Raw genomic sequence first — 24605 nt, forward strand, 5'->3', positions numbered from 1 at the left:
TTCGTACTACAGCTAAGACGTTGGTTTAACTACTTATTACCACTGTAGTTCGTACTACAACCAAGACGTTTGTTTAACTACTCATTACCACTATAGTTCGTACTACAACCAAGACGTTTGTTTAACTAGTCATTACCACTGTAGTTCGTACTACAACCAAGACGTTTGTTTAACTTCTCATTACCACTGTAGTTCGTACTACAACCAAGACGTTTGTTTAACTACTCATTACCACTGTAGTTCGTACTACAACCAAGACATTTGTTTAACTACTCATTACCACTATAGTTCGTACTACAACCAAGACGTTTGTTTAACTACTCATTACCACTGTAGTTCGTACTACAACTAAGACGTTTGTTTAACAACTCATTACCACTGTAGTTCGTACTACAACCAAGACGTTTGTTTAACTACTCATTACCACTTTAGAATACTACCGCTAGGCCATACCACTAGGTCGTAGGTGAAAAGAGAAATACACGGCCAGACCAGGGTTCGAACCCGGGACACTCCGAACTCTAGACGGACGCTCTGACAGATTCAGCTACCTGGTCGCCAGTGATCGACCCGGTCCAATTCCGCTACTTTTCTCCATCCTTTTAACAAAGTGTTCAATCCTGAAGACACACAAGACCCTTTATCACTTTCTTAAGTTAAACAGTGGACGAATATCGGGCTTTATGAAGTTTGTTATCAATAGCAATGTGTGTTATAGGACTATAACAACATTTGCTAAAATTAAGTATTTAAACTGCCTATTAGATGTATCAACATGATTTGTAGAAACTGTGTTGGATCCATTGTCGTAATATAGATGTTGAAAGTACGTACAAAAGCGTTCTGAAATATAAATCAAACACGAAGCTTCATAAAACAGATATTCAGAATGTTGATTCTAAAATGTCGTCAAGAAACCAAGTTGTTTGTCACAGCAAGCGTTCCAGTGACAGTTGACCCCTTGTTGCAAAATCCAGGTTGAGGTCATGCATGCCAGTGATGGATGTATTCGGTATACTGTCATAATGTACCTTTTATGAAGTTTCATCAAGATATGTCAGGCCCCCAGACTGAGGTTATTTCCGGGAAAGGAATTGCAATGATTTTCCTTTTTACCTTTGCTGTGACATTGACTTCCGGGTACAGACATGAGAATAGAGCTAAAAAATATCAGAGACGGACGTTTGACTTGAATGCGTGCCAGGTACCAAACCCATGTCCATACGACACGGACTAGTAGGACTCCTTGGCCTATATGTGCTATTGTTTATTCCCTTTATAGTATTTTGGAGTAATATTGGCATATTTTCTTACTTAGGCTCCTCTGATAATTTTCCTATAAAAAAAACCTGACAAGTGTTGCGATTGAACTTTTTTCCTCTTCCAGCGTTTCCGGATGAATGGTGTCAGGTCAAGGTGATTTAGTTGAACCCACGTTTCTAAGCTTTTTGGTAGCTTCTTAAACGATGATGAGAATCACTTGATGACTGTATGCTGTATCTTGTATAGCAAAGTCTTGAGTAAACATTAACGTGCTGCTTTCTCGTCAATTATCTTACTTAGGTTTCTGTTTTACATAATGTACCAATCTTTTGCTGTTTTATTTGCTAACCGTCTCCTTTGCCCATTTTATCGTAGCCTTACTATGATTAGCTGTATTTCCCTTCTATATGTTTGTGTGATCTTTTCCTATTGTATGATATGTATGATATATGAAGTACGCGAATCGGTTACATCCATATTGCATGAAGCTGCTAGGGCTTCATGTTTAATATGGATGTAACCGATTTGCATTCATACCGGCATGAACATGAATTGAACATGACTCTGGCGGAACAGTCCTATTTAACTTAAATTGGCTCCAATAATTGACTGTAGTCATTTGAGCGTTTGACGCAGGGGCATTCTCAATTTTATCCGATGCGAAGCGACAAGACTCTAATTGAACAAGGTTAATCTACGACGTCATAAGTAAACCACGTATTACGTCGTCACGAGAGTTTCTGCTTTCATACTCGAATGAAATGCATTTCTGCTGGTAATGTTCATTAGTGGGTTGCAGCCCAAATGTAAATATAGACTTTTGAGTTCTAATTACGGTTTTGTTGACGGTTTGATATTTTTATCCATTCCCCGTATGTACATTTTGCATCTTCCGGCCTCGATGTCACCAATATACCCAGTTTCCTGCATACACAAAACACATGGAAACACGTCCTTAAATGACCTTAGGTGTTAATAGGACGTTCAACAAAACTAAACCAAACTAAACTTTAATGAAGCTTCACGACAGATCATCACAAGACGTTGTGTACACTACTCTCTTGCAAATGAGTTCCAAGGTAACACATCGTTAATTATTTATGTGTTATTTTAATCACTAGCACGCATCCTGTTACAGTATAGCTTGTACCACTTTCACCTAAGATATTGATATTTAAATTAAAAAGTGGCTGGCTTTATGCACGAGTGATGGAGTGATTCAAGTCGAAGATAAGTTATAGGTTAAGTCAGGTAGCATACACTTAATTTTGTGCGTCATAACCAGTGTTCGAATCCCGGTCTGGAAACGCTGTATTTTCACACTCAGAACACCGTTTCTGATTACATTTTTGTTTATTTCATCTTCATCACTTCTCATAAGAAGTCCCACAATGTATGATGTTCTTTTCAGATATGATAACAATTTTTAAATTGCATAGCAAGTTTTTAGCAGTGATACAGGATTCCTCAAGATTGTGTTTCATAGTCGGGTAACATACTGCCTTAAGTCAGCTTTTTATAGTCAGGTAACATACTGCCTTAAGTCAGCTTTTCATTGTCAGGTAACATACTGCCTTAAGTCAGCTTTTCATTGTCAGATAACATACTGCCTTAAGTCAACTTTTCATAGTCAGGTAACATACTGCCTTAAGTCAGCTTTTCATAGTCAGGGAACATACTGCATTAAGTCAGCTTTTCATAGTGAGGTAACATACTGCCTTAGTCAGCTTTTCATAGTCAGGTAACATACTGCCTTAAGTCAGCTTTTCATTGTCAGGTAGCATTTAAGTCAGCCTTTCATTGTCAGGTAGCATTTAAGTCAGCTTTTCATGGTCAGGTAGCATTTAAGTCAGCTTTTCATTGTCAGGTAGCATTTAAGTCAGCTTTTCATAGTCAGGTAACATACTGCCTTAAGGCAGCTTTTCATTGTCAGGTAACATACTGCCTTAAGTCAGCTTTTCATTGCCAGGTAGCATTTAAGTCAGCTTTTCATTGTCCGGTAGCATTCAAGTCAGCTTTTCATGGTCAGGTAGTATTTCAGACAGCTTTTCAATGTCAGGTAGCATACTGCCTTAAATTAGCTTTTCATTGTCGGGTAGCATTTAAGTCAGCTTTTTCCATGTCAGGTCGCATTTAAGTCAGCTTTTCATTGTCAGGTAGTATTTAAGTCAGCTTTTCAATGTCAGGTAGCATACTGCCTTGAATTAGCTTTTCATTGTCGGGTAGCATTTAAGTCAGCTTTTCAATGGCAGGTAGCAATCAGGTGGGATATAACCTTAAGTTAGTGCTTCATAGATAGCATACAGAGTCTTAATTTAGTACTTTATAATCAGGTATAACACAGCCTCAAGTTAGCCTTTTATAAGTCAGGTAGCACATAACCTTAATAAATTAAAATAGTCAGGTAGCATACTACAACCTTAATAAATTAAAATAGTCAGGTAGCATATATAACCTTAATAAATTAAAATAGTCAGGTAGCATTCAACCTTAATAAATTGAAATAGTCAGGTAGCATTCAACCTTAATAAATTAAAATAGTCAGGTAGCATATATAACCTTAACAAGAGGCCCAATGGGCCTGCATCGCTCACCTGGTATAAATCTCACACTTGTAACCTTAAAAGTGATCTAAAATAAAGCTACAGGCAAAATATCAGTATTTATGATTAAAATTCATTCAAAAGACCCTGTTATTTTTTTTTTTAAACATTTCACCCCTGTGATTGAAATTTTATAGCCTTTCATCTCAGGATGCAATTTGTAAAGTATCAACATCCTGGGACCCATGGTTATTCAGAAGAGGTCGTTTAAAGGTTTTAAATAAATTTGACCCCTGTGACCTTGAATATAAGTCAAAGTCATTCACTTTAACAAACATAGTAGCCCTTGATCCCAGCATGCTACTGACTAAATATCAACATCCTGAGCCTTTTGGTTATTCAGAACAAATTGTTTAAATATTTTGGACATATTTGCTCCTTGTGACCTTAAATATGATTTAAGGTCATACATTTAAACAAACTTGATAGCCCTTGATCCTAGTATGCTACGGACTAAATATCATCACCCTGGGCATTTTGGTTATTGAGAAGAAGTTGTTTTAAAGCTTTTAACATATTTGACCCCTGTGACCTTGCATATGGGTGAAGGTCATTCATTTAAACAAACTGTGTAGCCCTTCATCTCAGCATGCTATTGGCCAAATATCATCACCCTGGGCATTTTGGTTATTGAGAAGAAGTTGTTTAAAGGTTTTAACATATTTGACCCCTGTGACCTTGAATATGGGTGAAGGTCATTCATTTGAACAAACTTGGTAGCCCTTCACCCAAGCATACTACTGGCCAAATATCATCTCCTTGGGCAGTTTGGTTATCGAGGAAGAAGATGTTTAAAGTTTTTTAACATATTTGACCCCTGTGACCTTGAAAATGGGTGAAGGTCATTAATTTTAACAAACTTTGTAGCCCTTCATCCCAGTTTGCTTCTGGCCAAATATCGACACCCTAGGCCTTTCGATTATTATTAAGAAGTCGTTTAAAGTAAAATATTGACACCGGACGCCGCGCCACGGCATAAGCTCACTTGGCACTTTGTGCCAGGTGAGCTAATAAATTGAAATAGTCAGGTAGCATACAACCTTAATAAATTAAAATAGTCAGGTAGCATACAACCTTAATAAATTAAAATAGTCAGGTAGCATTCAACCTTTAATAAGCACTTCAACGTTAATGGGGAAAATCACTGACAAGTTATGTGAGTAATGTATTTCTACACTTACTTAAGGTGTGCTGTTTCTACGACACAAAAAGAAGACCAACAAAACCGTGACAGACCATTTTATTTCCAACACAAATACACACCAAAGTATATCAGGGCACAGAACTAACAAAGTAGCCCTTACATTTATATCCTGGTGTGTATACCACTATGTTAAATACATAATCTCAAAAACATGACACTAATACAAAATAATTAGCACTTTTCATCTAGCACTTTTAGTAAAAGAGGGAGATATAATGTATTTGAATATCGCAAACAGATACAGTGTCCTAGTTCAAAAAAGAAAATGTCTCGATGGAATAAACTATACTTTTTGTATCTCTTCAGCAAGCAAGCTAGAAAGGTTTAACATGAGATTAAAATACAATATGGGACAGTGCTACAAAATAACTTAGCTGGATTTCTGGGCAAATTAGTAAAAAAATACACCAGATAATATACAGTTTTGGGGGGAATGATGTGGGGCGAATGTTGCAAATCCTGAAGTGATTGACCTGCTAAAGTTGTTTCTATTTAATGTGTGTTCATATCTTTGACCAGCACCAATTTTTTGTTTTTATTTAGCACTGTGCATGTGCTGGATCAGATCAACAACACGGCAACTGTATCCAAACTCGTTGTCATACCTGTAACAAAAATAACAAACAATTATAGTCATACCTGTAACAAAAATAACAAACAATTATAGTCATACCTGTAACAAAAATTATTATCAAATAGTCATACTTGTAAACAAAAAAATAATTCATCATAGTCAATACTAATTATATGAAAATAATCAATACTTGGTTGGTCGGACACTGTGCTGTCCACGGGATGACATGCTAAGTCCCTAGAGGGAAGCGCAAAACACACGGCATGTCCGCAATTCAATGTCGGTAGTGTTTCTACGATAGGAAACTAACTTACTTGTATGACAGTTCATGGCCTTACATTATCATGTCAGACACCCAAGTCCAGTTTTCAAGCTGGTCAGGCTGACAATCGGAAATCTAACAGAGCCTGCCATTTTCTGTAACTTTTGGGACCCTGACTCTGATTGGCTTCTAAATTTAACGGACCAATCAGTGCTGAGGTCACAAAGGTCATTTCTTTTACTGGCAATTATTTCCAAAAAATAAATCCTGATTTCTTTTGTGCAAATATATAAAATTCCTTTTTTATCCACCTAGTATGCATTGTTTAAGATTGATTTATAATGGTAAATAGTTGATATATATATATGAACAGTATTTTGAGTTACACCAACTTCATGAGATGCTTTTTCATTATTATCTGCTTTCCCCTACATAGAGGCAAATTTATATTGTTTAAGGGGAATTTTCTAGATAAGATCTTTTAATTCAAAAAGGAAAACAGTTGCTGGGGAATGCTTCCAAATTTGGGTAGTAAAATAGCAAATATAAATTCTGCTAGGTGACCTAAAAATAGACTGGAAACCTTAAATGAGGGTCAAAATAAATCAACTTGAAATCTCTTTACCCTGCTTTATAAATATTTGATGACTACAATCTATGGCTCATCAGAAATAGAAATATGGACAACATATGTTAAGCCATTGCATAGGTGAGCTTATAGGTATCATCATTGATACATGTATTGTGTAAAGATAAAGGTACAGTATATAGAAAACATTTTTCATTTATTTTTTGTCCGCCGTAGTTAGGGCAAATTTAACATTACAGCAAACATTTGTAAATAACATAATATTCATAGTAATTAAATGCAAAAGGCGATTTTAACATTTGGCAAAAATGGATTTTCCTGTGGAAGGGCGAAAGTTTGACTGGGCGAAAATGTCCCGTTACACAGTATTATTAGAATGGATAGGATATAAAATTCTACATGTCAAACATTGATCAATTCTTCGTGAAGGTAATTTAAATTCAATACATCATATGCATGAAACATCAATGAAGATAATTTGAATGTTACATCTCCTATGAATAAATCATCTTTCAAAAGTATTTTGAATTCAATAAATAAAAATTTAATTTCCAGTCAAGGCCATTCTAATTCAATATATTCTTTAGTTAAATCTCAGTTGAGTCATAAAATGATTCCACCTACCAAGAGATTAATTTGACGAAGTTATCATTCAGGGCGATGCCAGCACCAGCATCAAAGATGCTGCTTCTTGCGTCTCCACAGAAGTCTTGAGATACCACTTTATCCTCTGTGTAACCAAGGAACCCTTTCAAGTCATTCTCTGATGCCTCCTTGATGGCAGCTTTGATGGTATCGTAGCTAGCCTAGAACACAAATTTACAACCGCATGATGTCACCAGTTACTTACAGTGGCAGGGTCTTTAGCGTTTTGGTTTGGTTTTATTTTGTTTAACGTCCTATTAATAGCTAAGGTCATTTAAGAACATTATTTGATTTTTAATACTGAATTCCATGCCATCACTTATAGTGGCAAGGTATTTGAATTTTTTTTTAATACCGACCAAATGCACAAATGTCTTGCATTCTTCATTTAAGGCCAAACTAGATGCATTTTTCACATGCCATTATTCTGAAAGGCAGACATTTGTATGTTTTTATTTCTTAACAAAATAATCACCAGGTACATTGCTATTTTGTTCTTTATTTAATTCTGTAATTCTCCATTACTTTAGTATATATCTATCTGAACAAGAGCACTGCAATGCAGTGGCATTATAAGCCCATCAATTGTAATCTTTTCATTTACAATGTTATAATTTTTGAAAATCAGGTTCATTGCACTTCTCTTCCCTTAAATGTAACCTCATACCAGTGTTGAAGGCTCTGAATTATTTTTGAAATATGGTCCGGAATGGGTTTTCCGCTAGTATTTAACAAATCTGAGAAAGTAGGTAACGGTGACCTTATTATGGAACACTGCACTTTTCCTCCCTTAGATGTTCCAACATACCAAAGTTGAAGTCCCTACATGAAATAATTCTTGAAATATGGCCAGGAAAAGGATTTCTTCTAGTATATATCAGAAAATTCAGTGAAAGTAGGTCAAACTGACATAATTATGAAACACTGCAGTTTTCCTCCCCTAGATGTTCCTGCATACCAAAGTTGAAGTTTGGCTCAGACAAGGTTTTCTAGTAATTGATCTATTTTTAGTAACAGTGACCTTGACCTTGAGGCTACAATGTCGAAACACAAACTCGTTCAGGCTATCATAGCTCTTAACCCTTGGATGAAGTTTCATAGAAACGGACAAAGCAGGGTATACCATAATACGACCCATCTTCGATGGGCGTATAAAAATTGCATTAGTAAGTGTTTTTAAAGATAAAGTTTTGTGGAAGCTTTGTTTTAATCCAATTACTTTCGTTCACTCAACTAATAAAACCATCATTTTGATGGTGAAAAGTTTGAAACTGTTTAACAAAAAACACCACAACTTCTAAAAGTTACCCGTAAAGATGACTTGACCTAAATAGAAACTAGAATTATGTCAGTGTGACATTACAGCCGCTCATCACTTTAAATTTAATTGCTTCAGTGACACGTTGAGCATAAAAATTTACTATAATAACTCAGATATGTGTTCTGTATTCTGCTAATTGAAAATCAGGTCATCTGATGATGTTGCGTTTAGGATTTTCAAAATCAATCACCTCTTAAATGATGCCTTAAAAACATTTCTCCCTCTCATCTTTTTTCACCCTCTTTAAGTGTGACGCATTGTTGTAATTTTCATTAATTAGCATCCTCCTATGATGTGACATGAGCGTTTACGTGCAGAATGGCAATCGGTGAATGGATAATAAAGAATAGGTGCATTTTTTGCTTGTGAAATGAAGGATAATTAACAGTAGTGGGAAAACATGCATGGAGAAAAGAGACATTGTACTCCTTTTATTTTTATTTATTTTTTATTCATATTAGTGAAAATTATTAATATTTGTAGCGACTATATTTACCGTCATTGAATATACAAAATCTCACAAATGTTCTTGGAATATATTTGAATTATATTTCCCAATGCGACTTTACCAACGTAAGAGTTATTTCCCTTACACCCAATTGGATACTATTTTGACACGGCGCGAATTCTTGTCAAACAGCAGCGGCAGTTGTGTCATGTTCTTAAATTGTTACACTTTCATAAATAAATACACCAGAAATAGCATGCTGTGTTACAAAAATGTTTGATAAGCATACACAGTTCACATATCGTCTCGTCTCGGAGCCATTAGTCTACCGTTATCAACCTAAGCACGATATGGCATATATACGTTACCGTTTCAAACATCAAAATAGAGTTTATACTTCATCACTCATACGGTTTATAAGTTTATATATTTACTTCTTCCTTCTACAGACAGCGTCAATGCTTGACAGTCTTCACATGTGCTTTCTCGAATCATATGTGTTTCACACGCGTAACACTCCCCAGACCGCAATCCGAGTTGCTAAAACGCTCAAACTTAGTGCACAAATTTCATCACCACAACATTCGTTGAATGCACCGGAGATAAACATTTTGTTTTCAGCAATTATTTAAAGTATGGATTATTATTTGGAGAAGAGTATCAGAAGACTTTATGTAACCCACAGGTGAGTGTCAGAGATTCTACTTTCTATTTACGATAACGAAACTATATAGCGGAAGCATGCAATACTGAATTATGCGCACGCACCCCGAACGGAAGTGGGTGCGTCATTTCGTTCTCTGGACAGAATTAATAAGCCGCTCGGCTCTCGCCAAGAGCGGCTTAAAAAAGATTCAACAAAGCATGATACGTGAAATATAGTATTATGGTCAATAAAGATAATGTATTCATAGGGACAAATTATAAACAAAATATCTGAATATCAGCAGATCAGTCCACTTACCCCTTTTTCTATTCGGCAGGTCAAGTCGACAACAGACACATCAGGGACAGGCACACGGAAAGCCATACCAGTTAATTTTCTGTACCAATACAAATCACAGTAGTATTCATAGTGGGTTAGGAATCTGTTCACTTCTACAGGTATCGGTTTTATTGAAGGTTTCCTACTGGTCCTCTGGAAGGGTGTTATACACAGGTAAGACTGTAACTGTACTTCTCATATACTAGTAAAGTCTTGAGTAAGTTTTTTTTCCTGAATCATTGAAGAATTTGTAACATGAGGCTACAATGAAATATAGCATGGTAGCCCTTAATGATCAGCATGAAATAGACAACAGAAAATGTCACGAGTCTTGCTAATCAGGATTTCTTTACAACATGTTGACCACTGAAATAGCACATAAAGAGTCAAACTGTGTTTTCTCGACCTCTTATAACTCCAAGACACTGTTTAACTGTAAGTATTTCTTCAGTCCCGGCCAAAACTCTTCTTTATTTTAGTATTAGATCAAATAAATTTTAAAGTATTAAAGCACTTTTCGTTTGTATGTAGGTTTAATGTAACATTACATAATGAAGATAATAATGAAAATTTTGATTTTATTGTATATGAATAACTTTTTTGTTTTTAATTGACTGTTTATAGACGTTGACTGGTGGATACTCGCTTAACTCAAATACTCGGAAGTTTTTCCACAATCCTGTATACTTTGAAATAACAAGGTTCAACTGTACGTATGAAATAATCATGCCAAATATTGAAAACCCTTAAACACAAGTAGTCTTGTTCTGTAACTGCCCATCAATAAGCAGTAAAGCTAATTCTATCAAATAAGAACATGTACTCGTATCTTAAGATGCTACATAATTGATATCAGAATCCTCAAAACATTTGGTTGATACAAGATCTGATTAAATGCCCAAATTTCATCCATTTTTTGGGCTTTGGAACTTGCAGAGGAAGTAATGGTGTTCAAGAACAGACACCAGTTTGAGCACAAGGTTCATGAATATAAGCCCTGATCAGCATTGTTTTCATGGCTTTCTTGTACAAACATTGAAACCTTATATTGAACTTTTATTTGCTCCCTGACCGATACATACCCATTGAGTTCTGGGATGACCTTGCCTACAGCCTTAGCAGCACCAGTGGAGGATGGAATGATATTCTGGAAAGCTCCACGGCCACTACGCCAATCCTTGGCACTTGGCCCATCCACTGTTTTCTGTGTGGCAGTAATTGCATGGACTGTGGTCATCAAACCCTCCACAATACCAAACTTATCATTGATCACCTTAGCCAGGGGAGCCAAGCAGTTGGTGGTACAGGAAGCATTGCTGTCAAAGATAAAATAGAGATTTGTAACGGACAAGTACAGCAATACAAGATCATAAACAGAACCATAAATGTTTTACAGCAATACAAAAGACTATGAACAGTACCATCATTGTTAGATATCAGACAACATATATTTGATTAAATTAAACTAATGTGTTAATTGTAATTAGTGCCCTGGACACCTATAAGGATAATAATATGCTAATTACGATAGAACAAGTTGTGCAACTTCAACTGTTGCTGCAGCATAATAGAAGGACATTATTAACATTCAAGTGTGGCTGCAGGTCTGCTATCCCCTGAAGGATGAATTACCAGCATGATGACACCAAAACATTGACAGAATCCATAAATATTTCTTCCAACAACTTTGCATCAATGGGGCCGAACAATCAGAAAAAAAATCATACCTAAATTGCTACATATTATTTCCGAAGTTACAAGCTATATCTTCTATACATTAAATATCAAGTTACTAGTGAGTCAGTATATGCTTAGCATGTCTAGCAAAATCTTTAATGTGATGTAAATGATATCTAGTCTTCTAATACTTTTATACGATAAAATTTGTCCAGGCTCTATAAGCTTATGGACACAAGAAAAACAATTGACAAATATCTGAAAATTTGTATGTATTGAACTCCACCATGTTATTCACAGGTTTACAAGCAGCTCACCTTACAATATTCATGCTATTGTCGTATTTTTTGTGGTTGACTCCCATGACAAACATGGGGGCATCAGCTGACGGAGCAGAAATGATAACCTTCTTGGCACCTCCGGTAATATGAGCCTGCAAGTAATGCATGCATGTAATTGACTTGAAAATAATGTCAATACTGGTGTAGGTAATGATATCTTTTTTTTCTATTCTTAATTACTATAAATAAAACAAGAGGACCAAAGCGCCATAAAATGCTCACATAATAGAAAGTTTACATCTATATTGAAAGCTTTAAACTTTCATATCATTAGAGACGTAATTTAACAGATTTGCATTTAGACACAAATACTATCAAATTTAAGAAATATGATGTAATCTGATATATCTTCCTTTAACCCTTTCAACACTATATCAATGCATGGTAGTCTACTTAAGTTACATAGGGGTGAAAGGGTTAACTTAAATGTAAGTATCGAGGCTGTATACTCCCTTTATAAAATATAACATGTGTTGTGATTCAACACTGGAAGGTTAAAGTTTTTATTGATAACCTTTTTCGGTAAATTTGGAACAGAGGAGCTGATATTTCCACTGAAAACCAAACTTAATAGTCTGTGAATGTACCTATTTTAGAATCAATAAGCCAAGCCCATCAAGTTAAATGCTGGTGGTATCAGACGTCACGTTTTGTACTTACATTAGCCTTCTCTAATGTTGTGAAGACCCCTGTAGATTCCACAACATATTCAGCACCAGCAGTCCCCCAGGCAATCTTAGAGGGATCACGCCTAAAACCAAACAAACGTTATTATCAAGTGAAACTTCAGTATAACGAATCCATTTTAAGGACTTCCCACCCTTCGTAATACACATGTTTTTCTTGTCGTATTTTCGTGTCGTCATTTCCATATTGTGTATCGGGCACTCCATTACCGTAGTGTAAATTATAGCAACACCAGGTAAGCAATAGTACACGTATGTAACGATGATATGTCAACACCCGATATCAATATCGAAACTTATCTTAGAAATGTGTAAACACACGTACTTCAGAAATAAAGCTTTTGATACAATGACATTAAAAACTAACTCACGGGAAGATACAGACATAAGATCAGACGTCTTCACAATCCAATTAAAATTATATCTTCACATCGCTCCTGTTTACTGATATGTCGCGTTGAAGATCTAACAACATCCCGTAGAGGGTCATGTTCAGGCGACCTTTGCATTAACCAATCAGATGAGAGCTTACGCAATTCTGTAAGTGATGATGTAATGATTTAGGAACACACTTGCTATGATAAAAGACCGATAGGTGTCAAATGAGCATCGAAAATGGCGGCGCCCACGACACCACGCCGTGTCTATCTACAAGACAACGTTTGTACAATTTGTGGATTTTGCTTTGAAATAAGCGAGACTTCCTCTTCTGGTGATGTTGTGGTTAAAAAGTTTAACAACCTGAAACTAAAATTAACCAATGACAGGCTTCGCAATATTCAAACTATCACTGGACCAGACAAAAAAGTGGATTTTGGGCTACGAGGTGTCTGCATTTAATGCTACAGGTCCTGCTTTCTGATTGGTTAAAAGAAAGAGTTATGTCGCGTTTTGATTGTCTTGTTATAAATACGATAATGCATTCATGTTGACCTCTGACGTGACCCTCTATGAGATGTTGTTAGATCTTCAACGCGACATATCAGTAAACGGGAGCGATGTGAAGATATAATTTTAATTAAATTGACGTCTTCAAGACGGTTGTATATGAGGTGCATGGAATGCAGACTGATGTGTTTTGTTTACCGACCTCACCTGTACGTATCACGTGCTAACAGTAGTTCACAAGCTCTTGGTCGCTACGACTTTTGTTGTCAAGCGAACTACGCTGTCAGATAAATTATTTCACAAATACAATTACAATAACTCTTTAAAAATAGTGGTTTGTAAAATATCAAGATCCCTATAAATTGCAAGTGCATGTGCGTGCACTTGATGACGGCATACCATGTGATACCAGCCTAAGGTTACCTATGTACCTTGCATGTAAATATACCATGCATAAGCGGGCTATGAAATGATGTCCAAAGTGTACATGATTGAGAGTAATTTTGTTCTAAAAAAACCACTAAATTGACAATTATATATAGTAATTTAATTTATTTCCGTCGTTTTTGATCTAGTCATGAAAATAAGTGTCATTGTAAAATTCTATCCCTCTGCAAAAAGTTCCGATTTTTTCAAGGTAGACAACTCTCATCAGGATCAAATTATTGTAAAATGTAGAATAAATGAATTATAAAATCATTGTTTGTGTTTGGTTCAATTTGTCACTCTTTTTGTATGAAACTATGTGTCCTGTTTGCTTTCAGCTTGTATTTAGTAACTTTTATCCATATCATTTAAAAAAAAAAAAACGCTTTTTGTAACATGTTGTAGATATTTTATGATAAATAGAATATTTGTAAGGCTGATAAGCAATGTTTCTTTTCATAATTTTATTGTTGTAATAGTTTTGAACAATGCCACACACTCAAACAAGAGGCCCATTGGGCCTGCATCGCTCACCTGGTATAAATCTCACACTTGTAACCTTAAAAGGGATCTAAATTAAAGCTACAGGCAAAATATCAGTATTTATGATTAAAATTCATTCAAAAGAACCTGAAGGGCCAGGTAAGCTAAAAATGGTGCCCTTTAGTTTTAAAAAATCCCTCAAGGAATGAAGCTGATAGAGTGCTGACAAGGATTTTCTATAGTGTTGGGAATCGCTTGTAAATTCATACTCGATCATCACTTCCAATCAAGTGACTGATGATCGACTAATGATCGATCAAATTGAACTTAAATTCAGTAATTTAAGGTTATATTTGCTTTCCGAAATCTACTTTCACTTTCATTAACAGGGAAACCTCGACGTTAAGAGAATTTCGCTAATAACACACAACATTCATAAACAAGAGGCCCAGGGGCCTTAATAGCTCACCTGGTATTTTATTTTTCAATTTAAAACCTGCTGAGTACCATTCAGGTTTATCAAAGGAGTACAAGTAACAAAGTTGCATCTTCCATTTATAAATATTCAATTCCCTTTGCCCAAAGATTCTCTAAAACAAGTTTGGTTAGGTTAAAATCCCTTCAACGGTACAGAAGGAGAAGGATCTTTAATGTTTTCCTCTATTTCCCCTAATGGGCCCCACTAATCTGCCCCAAAGAAGGGGAATCCACACACCTCAGTTTAAACAAAATTGATTCTTTTCTCCCTAAGCATGCTTCAGACTGCATTTGGTTTAAATCCCTTCACTTGTATAGTAGGAGAAAAAAAATCCTCTATTTCCCCTATTGGGCCCCGCTCCTATGCCGCCAGAAGGCCCACACCCTCCGTTTATACAAACTTGAGTCTCCTTTGTCCAAAGATGCTCTAGGACAAATTTGGTCAAAATCCTTCAATTGGTTGAGGAGAAGATTTTTAAAGATTTACCTATTTTCCCCTATTTGGCCCCGTCCCTCTGCCCCCAGGGGGAACAAAACCCTCCGTTCATACAAAACTGATAACCCTTTGGCCAATGATGCTCCAGACCAAATTTGGTCAAAATCTCTTCATCAGTACAAAAGGAGAAGGATATTTGATGTTTTCCTCTATTTCCCCTAATGGGCCCCACCCATCTGCCCTTAGAAGGAGGCACACACACCTCAGTTTATACAAAATTGATTCTTTTGTCCCTAATCATGCTTCAGACTGCATTTGTTTAAAATCCCTTCACTTGTATAGCAGGAGAAAAAAATTCCTCAATTTCCCCTATTGGGCTCCGCCCCTCCGCCCCCAGAGGGGCCACACCCTCTGTTTATACAAACTTGAGTCTTCTTTGTCCAAAGATGCTCTAGGACAAATTTGGTCAAAATCCTTCAATTGGTTGAGAAGAAGAACATTTTTAAAGATTTACCCTTTTTCCCCTTATTTAGCCCCGCCCCTCTGCCCCGAGGGGGGGCTATACCGTCCGTTTATACAAAACTGAGAACCCTTTGGCCAATGATGCTCCTGACCAAGCTTCAGACTGCATTTGGTTTAAATCCCTTCACTTGTATAGTAGGAGAGAAAAAATCCTCTAATTCCCCTATTTGGCCCTGCCCCTCTGCCCCCAAAGAGGCCACACCCTCCGTTTATACAATCTTGAGTCTCCTTTGTCCAAAGATGCTCTAGGACAAATTTGGTCAAAATCCTTCTATTGGTTGAGAAGAAGAAGATTTTTAAAGATTTACCTATTTTCCCCCTATTTGGCCCCGCCCCTCTGCCCCCAGGGAGGTTGTACCATCGGTTTATACAAAACTGAGAACCCTTTGGCCAATGATGCTCCTGACCAAATTTGGTCAAAATCCTCTGAGCCATTCAGGACAAGTAGCATTTTAAAGGCAAAGTTGACGGACGCCGGACGCTGCACCATGGGATAAGCTCACTTGGCCCTTTGGGCCAGGTGAGCTAAAAACAATAAGCTTGTTGACAGAACCTTATAATTATTGAAAAATATGTACAGTCGAACCTCGTTATCTCGAACTCTTTTAACTCGAAGACCCCGTTTATCTCGAAGTATTTCTCCGGTCCTGGCCAAATCTGTTCTTTATCTTTGTAAATAAAACTCTGATAATTCGAACCCTGAAAAGTCGAAAAACTCGGATACCTCGAAGTAAAATATTGGTTTCAATAGCGTTAATCCAATGTTGTATCCAAATTTCATTTTGTCACTTGTTAATTCTTTGATACAAATAAAACGCAAAAGTACGACATTTCGCCATTCCGTGTTTATGAACATCTTTCGTAAGTAGACTAGCATGAAATCAGTAAAAAAAAAAAATACGATAAAGCTTAGGACTGTAAAGTTTACGAACTGTCAAAACCATGTTATTCATAATAAAAAACAAACTGCATCAATGTTGATCAACAGTAATCTGTACTTACTGCGAGTCCGTTTAATGATTTGTACACCTAAACAGACGACAGTGCAAACCGGAAAATTGGTCACAAAGCGTGGTCATGCATAAAAGAGTTCCACAGTTAAAATCACAACCTAGGACAGCTTTACGGGTTCATGTTTTTACAGGAGCCAGTATGGCTTTGAAAGTCGATCGAGAGATTTAAGAACAAAACGATAATTGTTGTTTATTACATCGAGTTGAGGAGGTGTCAGGTGTCATATTGGGCTTAATGAATCAATGTGTCACATGTACGATATAATTTGTTTGTGTGTTTTCATTTACAGAATCAACTATGCGTACGCTCCATTACAGTGATTTGTTTTAGACTTGCGCACTTTCATTTCCGCATTGTAAACTACGAGATCAGAGACAGCGGGATAGTTCGGTTTGACATGTAACACTTCAGAAGTAAAACTTGACGGACTTACAAATACAAATGCAGACCTGGAAAGATTTGCCAAGATCTATACTAGCCAAAAACAACATTTAATCACTAGGCCCGTCCATATTTAATAACGAATTCACAAAATGGTCCAACCATTTTGATCGCGTTTAAAAACGAAAGTACGTTTTTCTGAAATAACTTACTCTATTTTTGTAAGCGTGTTTATTGTAAAATTACATAGCTGTATTTGTTATCTTGATTACGTATATCATTTATCGATTGATTAAAAGCATTAACCATTAATAAAACCAACAACTGCTAGTGCTACGTCCCAACAGCAAATTTCATACCAAATCTATGAACCCGCATAACTTGAATACTCGGATAACTCGAAGTTTTCCCACGACCCTGTCGACTTCGAGATAACGAGGTTCGACTGTATTTGGAAATGGAATTGATGATGTTTGCAATGTCAATAAGGCTGTGACAGCTGCATCTCGTATTCAGAAATGCTGCGATGGATTGGTATTCACCTGATGACACCCCGTCAAACTTAACGTTTTATTTGTAAGATAGCCCACACCTTCGACAAAGCATTTTATTTATATCCAGCTAAGGACAAACAATACCATCCAAACGTTTAAATCAGTAGCCGTCGATGATCATAGAGTTTAATCCCCAAAATGTCCTGGTTTGCCATATTGTCATGCACTGACTGAGCCACGCAGCATTTCTATTGAAACGCAAGTTCTAATTGGTTGTTAGTGGACCGGCTAGCCAATCAGCAGCGTCGTTGTGCGATACGTTCGGTCAAGTTGTTTTGCCCAAGAACAAACAACTCGCTGCCGGCGATAATAACAGTATCTTAGTTATTTTTTGTTTATATTTAAATTAGTCAACATATAATTGACCATGGAAAACAAGGATCGATTAATCAATTTTCAGAAACAAACAACCAGACGTCGACTAAATTGATTAATTGGAACACTATTTTTTTAAAAATAGTAACAGTGACCTTGACCAGACAACCCTGAAACTTGAACTTGTTCTAGATATAATGATCCTTTGTATTTATGTGAAGTTTGATCAAAATCCCTGAAGGAATGAAGCCGCTTGAGTGCTGACAAACATTGGTATATGAACGTACACAGACGGATGGAGAGGAAAACTTTACTCCCCCCCCCCCGGTTTCACTGGTAGGGGACTAATATTTGGAAATAGGGAGCGAAAAAAGACTAAAATAAGTCATGAAAAATCCTATTATTTTGAAAAACCCATTTTCGATCTGTACATGTATATAATTTGCATTTTACTTGGGACAAGCAGAAAATATTTTTCAGACTTGAAGTGGATTTCTGATGTCTAGTGCTTTGTTTTTTACACCCCTGTATTGGATTTCTCATCGACCTGAAAAACAACAACACTTTGTCATGACCAAGAGTCAATCATTTCTACCAAGTTTCAGTTAAATCGACCCAGTAGAACTTGATTTTAAGTTTGAAATAGTTTTTTCAAAATGGCGGCCGTGACGGCCATATTGGATTTTTAAATAACAACACTTTGTCAGGGAGCTGTCAGTAACATTCCCATGAAGTATCAATGAAATCCCTTTGACAGTATTTCAGCTTAAGTTGACAATGTAAAATGTTAACGGACGACACACGAAGATGGATAGCAATAGGTCAGCAAAAACTCAGGTGACCTAATAATAAAAACCTACTGGTTCAACCTGAAATCCATTGGCAACGGACCAGTAGAACACAAATAATTCCATCCCTGTTGATTAATAACCTGACGAAACATCAGAATGCCATTATTTAACTCTTATAAGGTGAATACAACAAAGTATCTCTGGAAGATTGTCGATCCTGACAGCAATAAATATGACATGGCCCACAACATTGCAAAATAGCCCTTTTTTTTTACAAAGAGGCCTCAGGGGCTAGTGACCCTCAAATCAAAAATCTGGAGAAAACACTGTATACAAGGTTAAGGACAAGTTGTTTGGACAAGTTTTCAAGGTGCATTTACAGAACAAAACAAAGGGCAAGAACTCTGTATTGAGTAATCATAACACTAGATGCCTTGTACTGGTTACTTACTCCATGAAGACAGAGATCTTTTTTCCATCGACGACAAGTTTTTTGTTGTCAACATCACATTCAACAGTGTAGGGGCATTGATTGTGAGTGGAATCGTACTTCAGCATGTACACCTGTCATAACAATTGATAAATATATTGAATTAAATAAGCTCCTGTCACTTTAAACCACCAGAAATAATAAAAAATACAACATCTAGATCCTGTTACATTTCCACAAATCCAATATGCCTGAAAATTGGCTTAGTGATTTTAAATAAATTTTGTAAGATTATATCATCAATGAATTTGGTTCTTGTTCATTCATGATACACTATGCATAATTGTGCATATTATTGAATAATGTATTAACACTTTTGCAACCGCACTATTAATACAAGAACTACTCACATACTCACATTATAGGTTTGTTTTTTTAGTATCAGATTTTGTTTAATCACTGTATGTATTGAAATGCTAACAAGATTTATCTTTCGATAAGCCTCTGTTTAGCCGGTTTTCAGAATAATGTGATTTAGCAATCAGTCATTCAGTGATCAATCTAGGTTTTAGACGAAATTATCCTTTTTCAGATTTGTGGAAAATTAAAATTTTGATACAAGGCTCTAGCGTCATGAAGGTAAAAGATAAATGTTTTGTCCGACATAAATGTGTAGTATATTTCAATTTTTAAACAATAGCTTAAAATTGTAGAATTTTTGTTGAAACTAAGTGGAGAAAATGTATACAAAATTGTATATGCAGTATTATGCATTTTTACTGTTGAACTTTAAAGAAAACATATATAGAGGAAATATTCTGAAGAAAAGACAGCTGTTTTCTTGTTTAAATAAGGGAAATTTGAAGCACATGGGGGGAATTTCAAAGAACATGGGAATTTTCTTCTGTAGGGGAAACTACCCTTAAACAGTAGTGAATCAAGTCTAGATTGATCCGTCATTGCCGAGATATTTAAACAAATTAAAGCGGCCTAAGTTAGCCTATCATCTGTGGACACTTGATTTTCAAATTCTTGTCATATTTCAATGAATTACGATGAGAAACACCTGACCTATGGGCCAATCGAGTGAAAAAAATCTGAAAAAGCAGAACAATATAAACCCAAGTAATAACTTAGTTCCAATGTTATGAAGTGTTTTTTGAAGGCGACTTCTGTTGTGGCTCCTACCAAAATGACAATAAATACAGAGAAAAAGTTTGTTGAAGTTAGCTAAAAGTACACTCCTTAAAAATTCAATCTACATCATTTGAAATCGTTCGGATATTTCCAAAGAGCAAGCTGGTCTTAAGGGAGATTTGTTTTTTTTAACTTTTACGAACCACTGATTACTCTAGAATAATTAAATGGACATCTGTTTATAGATCAGGAGCTCTCACCATATACTCAAGATCAATGAAGGGATCGTTGATGGCCACAACGCTGACTTTCTTGCTCAGGGCAGCACGCAGCACAAGGCGGCCAATACGGCCAAACCTGTAGGAAAAAGGTGATATTATATTAGTACAGGGCAGCACGCAGCACAAGACCGCCAAACCTGTAGGAAAAAGGTTGTATTATATTAGTACAGGGCAGCACAAGACGACCAATACGGCCAAACCTGTAGGAAAAAGGTGGTATTATATTAGTACAGGGCAGCACGCAGCACAAGGCAGCCAATACGGCCAAACCTGTAGGAAAAAGGTGGTATTATATTAGTACAGGGCAGCACGCAGCACAAGACGGCCAATCCTGTAGGAAAAAGGTTGTATTATATTAGTACAGGGCAGCACGCAGCACAAGACGGCCAATACGGCCAAACCTGTAGGAAAATGGTGGTATTATATTAGTACAGGGCAGCACAAGACGGCCAAACCTGTAGGAAAAAGGTGGTATTATATTAGTACAGGGCATCACATTAGTACAGGTTATCACTTTAAATGTCATATCACACTAAAACAAATTAAAGTGAAATTTGAATCATTCACCAAAAGAGATAAAAACACTGTGAATATTTTCTGAATATACCTAGATACATGAAGAAATGTTTTCTATTCAATTTACAGTAATTAATATAAAGTAACAGGGGGGGAGGGGGGGTTGTCATCATCTCCTAATTTTATCACAGCCTGGCAATGGGTGAAGTTTTGGGATGCAAGTGAACATACAGGTTACATGTATATACAATGTATATATATATATATATATCAGATCGCGATAAATGAAAATGGGATTGATATCAAAAACTTTTTACCCAAGTACTAATTTTATAATCAGAGGTAAAATCTAGACACTGAATTTCAATTAATTAACAGTCACACTAAAGTAAAGTCAAAGTACTACATACTAATTTCTGAAAGGTCAGTCATAGTTTTTAGATTTTGCACAATAATAACAGGATTTCTCAAATAAATCCAAAGACTTACCTTCAACCTTACAACTGATAGTACTTGAAGTCATATTTACTTCTGTGAAGACTTACATTGAGAAAAAATCCACTCTAGTCTTATGACCGTGTTTGCGTTTTCTTTCAATGCGTGATGTAATGTCATACTACCCTATTTTATCATATCAAGGATAACAGTAACACATTTTTAAATAAAATTTCAATATGTGCCTGAACATGCAGTTGTCTTTAAATCAAAGTCAACATAGGGTTTCTTTTTTCTAAACTTCGTTATTAAACCATTTAGATGTTTATTTGAACATACCCGTTGATTCCTACTTTGATGTCAGTCATATTGGTATTTGGTTGGTGTTTGGTAAATGGTACTGCTGTCACAGATCTGAAACAAAATAAACACCACACTTGATCATTTTCTTAAGGTAATAGGATGTCACCATTTCCCAGTAGAATTTCTTCAAATTTTGCAGTTATACTGCTTTGAAGTAAAGAAAAAAAATTGCCACAAAAAATATAGGTTGTCAGAATTTTAATGATTTTAAATGGAAATTTATGTAAAAAGGTGTGAATTTTGAAGAAAAAAATGAAAGACACAATTTTTGCAAAAATGATATGGACCGTTAGTATTGCATCGATATATTTCAATTAATAAATGCTGAAATTGTGTAAAATTAAAAGTCTATAAACGATTAAAAATTGACATTTTATAATAAAACCATATACACATAGTAATTGAATATAAGAGTTATCTTTCTTGAAAAACTTCACAGTAGTGAAATAGGTAGCCGGTTTCCTGAAGTACAGAAAAATGGACACCTGTGACTCTTTGATTAAAAAGACCAGAATTAATGCCTGGATTGCTTTGAAATACTTTAATATTGAGAGAACACACTGTTCTGTCAGTAATAAACAGACAATATTCACCAGTTTGCGGAAATTGTGATACTTATTCTCCCCACAGGGAATTTTCAACTAGGGATGTACTTCCTATTTCCGTTTATCAATACACTCCTATGACCTTAAGAAAGGAAACCTATAAATTATGAACCAAATATTTCTGAAAAGGTCACATCCGTGCGAGATTTAGATAAAATCATGTAAAATTGGTAATTTTATAGTACCACACAATGGTATTGGAACACTGACATTAAAATGTAAAAATAAATCAATTTAGATGGCATGCTAAAAAAGCTTAGTATGTGCTCAGTACACAATATTACATCGGTCAATGGCATGCTGCCTTAAACTGTTGGGGAAATCAGGAATGAGAAATGTGGTCTGGAGATGTATAATTGAGTTTCTAACAAATGCTTTCATTTTCAACATAAGTTGTCAGGATTGTACAATTCCACAAAATTGGTGCCCTGACCAGAAACCTATGGGTCCAAATAGATATTTCTTTAGAATATGTTCCAAATGAAATCATTCATGTTGTGTTTTGTTTAACATAAACAGTAATTGAAATCGTATTTCCATTGCCAAGCATTAGTACAGCGACCGTTGTCAAATTATCAGTGTAATTATATTTAGGCAAGTGGATTTCTAAGGTACACATGTTTACATCCCTTGATTCATTACTATAATAAGTGTGATTGATTTCCTGGTTTTGCAAAGGAATCAGAACAAAAGTGTGGAAACATTTATGGTAACTTTACTCATTTCTGCCAAAACACTAGTGGTATTTTACTAGTTTCTTCAAAAGGGTATTTTCCACACACAAAAAAAAAGTAAAAATAAAGATTTTCCTGCCCATTTCACTTTCTCTTATTTAGTAATTATCAAAAAGAATGTTAACGTTCTAGTAACATATCTATTAACAAACATTTACTGCTGAAATTGTTAATATGTAAGAACTGTTACCCGATTCATGTCAAATTCGCTGTCTTCAGGTCACACATGCAGTCTAGACTATTAGTATTATTTATGTCCAGTAATGACATTCCTACATCCGGGGATCGTTGTGAATGTGTTGATTTTGCAAATTCACCCAACTCAGGAAGAAATATTCAACATACACGTCAAATCATTGGGAGTGTTCCAATATATATATAATGAAGGTTGGCAGTTCGCTACGTGCGTTGTCCCTCATAAGACCTACAATGTCCTTGACACGCGCGCAAGGTCGTCGTGATGCTGAGCAGATACCGTAGTCGGATACAAGTGAAGCATGCACACTTACAGTAGGATACATGTATCACATTTCGATGACACTTAACAATCAATATACCATTGATAGCTTGAGCTGTCATCAGATTATAAACGTAAAACATGATATTCCTAAAAACATCAGAGAAAATGATGACACGAACGAAAAACGTGATTTTTAGCTTCTATAAATTTCGCTTTGATAACCGAATTGAAATAATAATGCAGTTATAATGGAATCAGTAATGCATATATGAACTCTTGTGATGAAAACAATCGTTGATTACTCAAGTAAAACGGTACTTTTCACACAACTAATCTTTCAATACCGCTGTCTAAAACTCACCTTGTTCGCCGGTAGCACTGGAATAAAAGGTGCAGGTGCGCGCGCAATGGTGTCGAGAAGTTCCGAATGTTTTTTATTCTATATTTTTGTTCCGAGTGAAAGTCGTACCGTAATTTTTCTAATACAAGATACAAGAAACAGTATTTAACGTCGCATAGACCCTATATCAAATCACGGACTTAGATCTAATCTAATTCCGTGATCAAACAGAGAAACATTACCGCTGTAGCGCTATTTTTGCGACAAACATGATAAAAAGCAAACAGAAAACAACAAAAACAAGCTATTATCACGGAATTAGATTAGGTTATCTAAGTCCGTGCTATTAAATACATATATAGTACATACACTATGATTATCACAGAAAACTAGCACATAATCAGCGAGTAAAACAATAA

At 35.8% G+C, this 24605-nt stretch overlaps 1 protein-coding gene across 2 annotated transcripts; it reads right to left on the reverse strand.

The window, feature by feature from the left end:
* Positions 1 to 5090: 5090 nt before the first annotated feature.
* Positions 5091 to 24290, reverse strand: LOC110450437 (glyceraldehyde-3-phosphate dehydrogenase-like). Of its 2 annotated transcripts, none has more exons than XM_021497973.1 (10): positions 24208 to 24290; positions 22024 to 22098; positions 20713 to 20809; positions 19337 to 19449; positions 12573 to 12663; positions 11889 to 12004; positions 10977 to 11210; positions 9874 to 9952; positions 7120 to 7301; positions 5091 to 5675 (listed from the first exon to the last, which is right to left on the reverse strand). In XM_021497973.1, exons 2-10 carry the CDS (start codon positions 22050 to 22052, stop codon positions 5606 to 5608), a joined length of 1011 nt encoding a protein of 336 aa, XP_021353648.1. In that variant the 5' UTR covers positions 22053 to 22098; positions 24208 to 24290; the 3' UTR covers positions 5091 to 5605. The 2 variants fall into 2 exon arrangements, with proteins under 2 accessions (XP_021353648.1, XP_021353656.1); XM_021497981.1 differs by lacking the exon at positions 24208 to 24290 and adding an exon at positions 23577 to 23660.
* Positions 24291 to 24605: the final 315 nt, after the last annotated feature.

Source organism: Mizuhopecten yessoensis, unplaced genomic scaffold (assembly GCF_002113885.1).
Source record: "Mizuhopecten yessoensis strain PY_sf001 unplaced genomic scaffold, ASM211388v2 scaffold523, whole genome shotgun sequence".
In the NCBI taxonomy this organism is placed as follows: Eukaryota; Metazoa; Mollusca; class Bivalvia; order Pectinida; family Pectinidae; genus Mizuhopecten; species Mizuhopecten yessoensis.

Bases quoted from the DNA above. Each gene is read 5' to 3' on its own strand.
- LOC110450437 (XM_021497973.1), bottom strand. From the start codon at position 22,052: ATGACTGACATCAAAGTAGGAATCAACGG. The intron at 12,005-12,572 runs GTAAGTACAAAA...CATTACTTGCAG, and splicing joins CAACATTAGAGAAGGCTAAT to GCTCATATTACCGGAGGTGC. The intron at 9,953-10,976 runs GTATGTATCGGT...GTATTGGTACAG, and splicing joins GTCATCCCAGAACTCAATGG to AAAATTAACTGGTATGGCTT.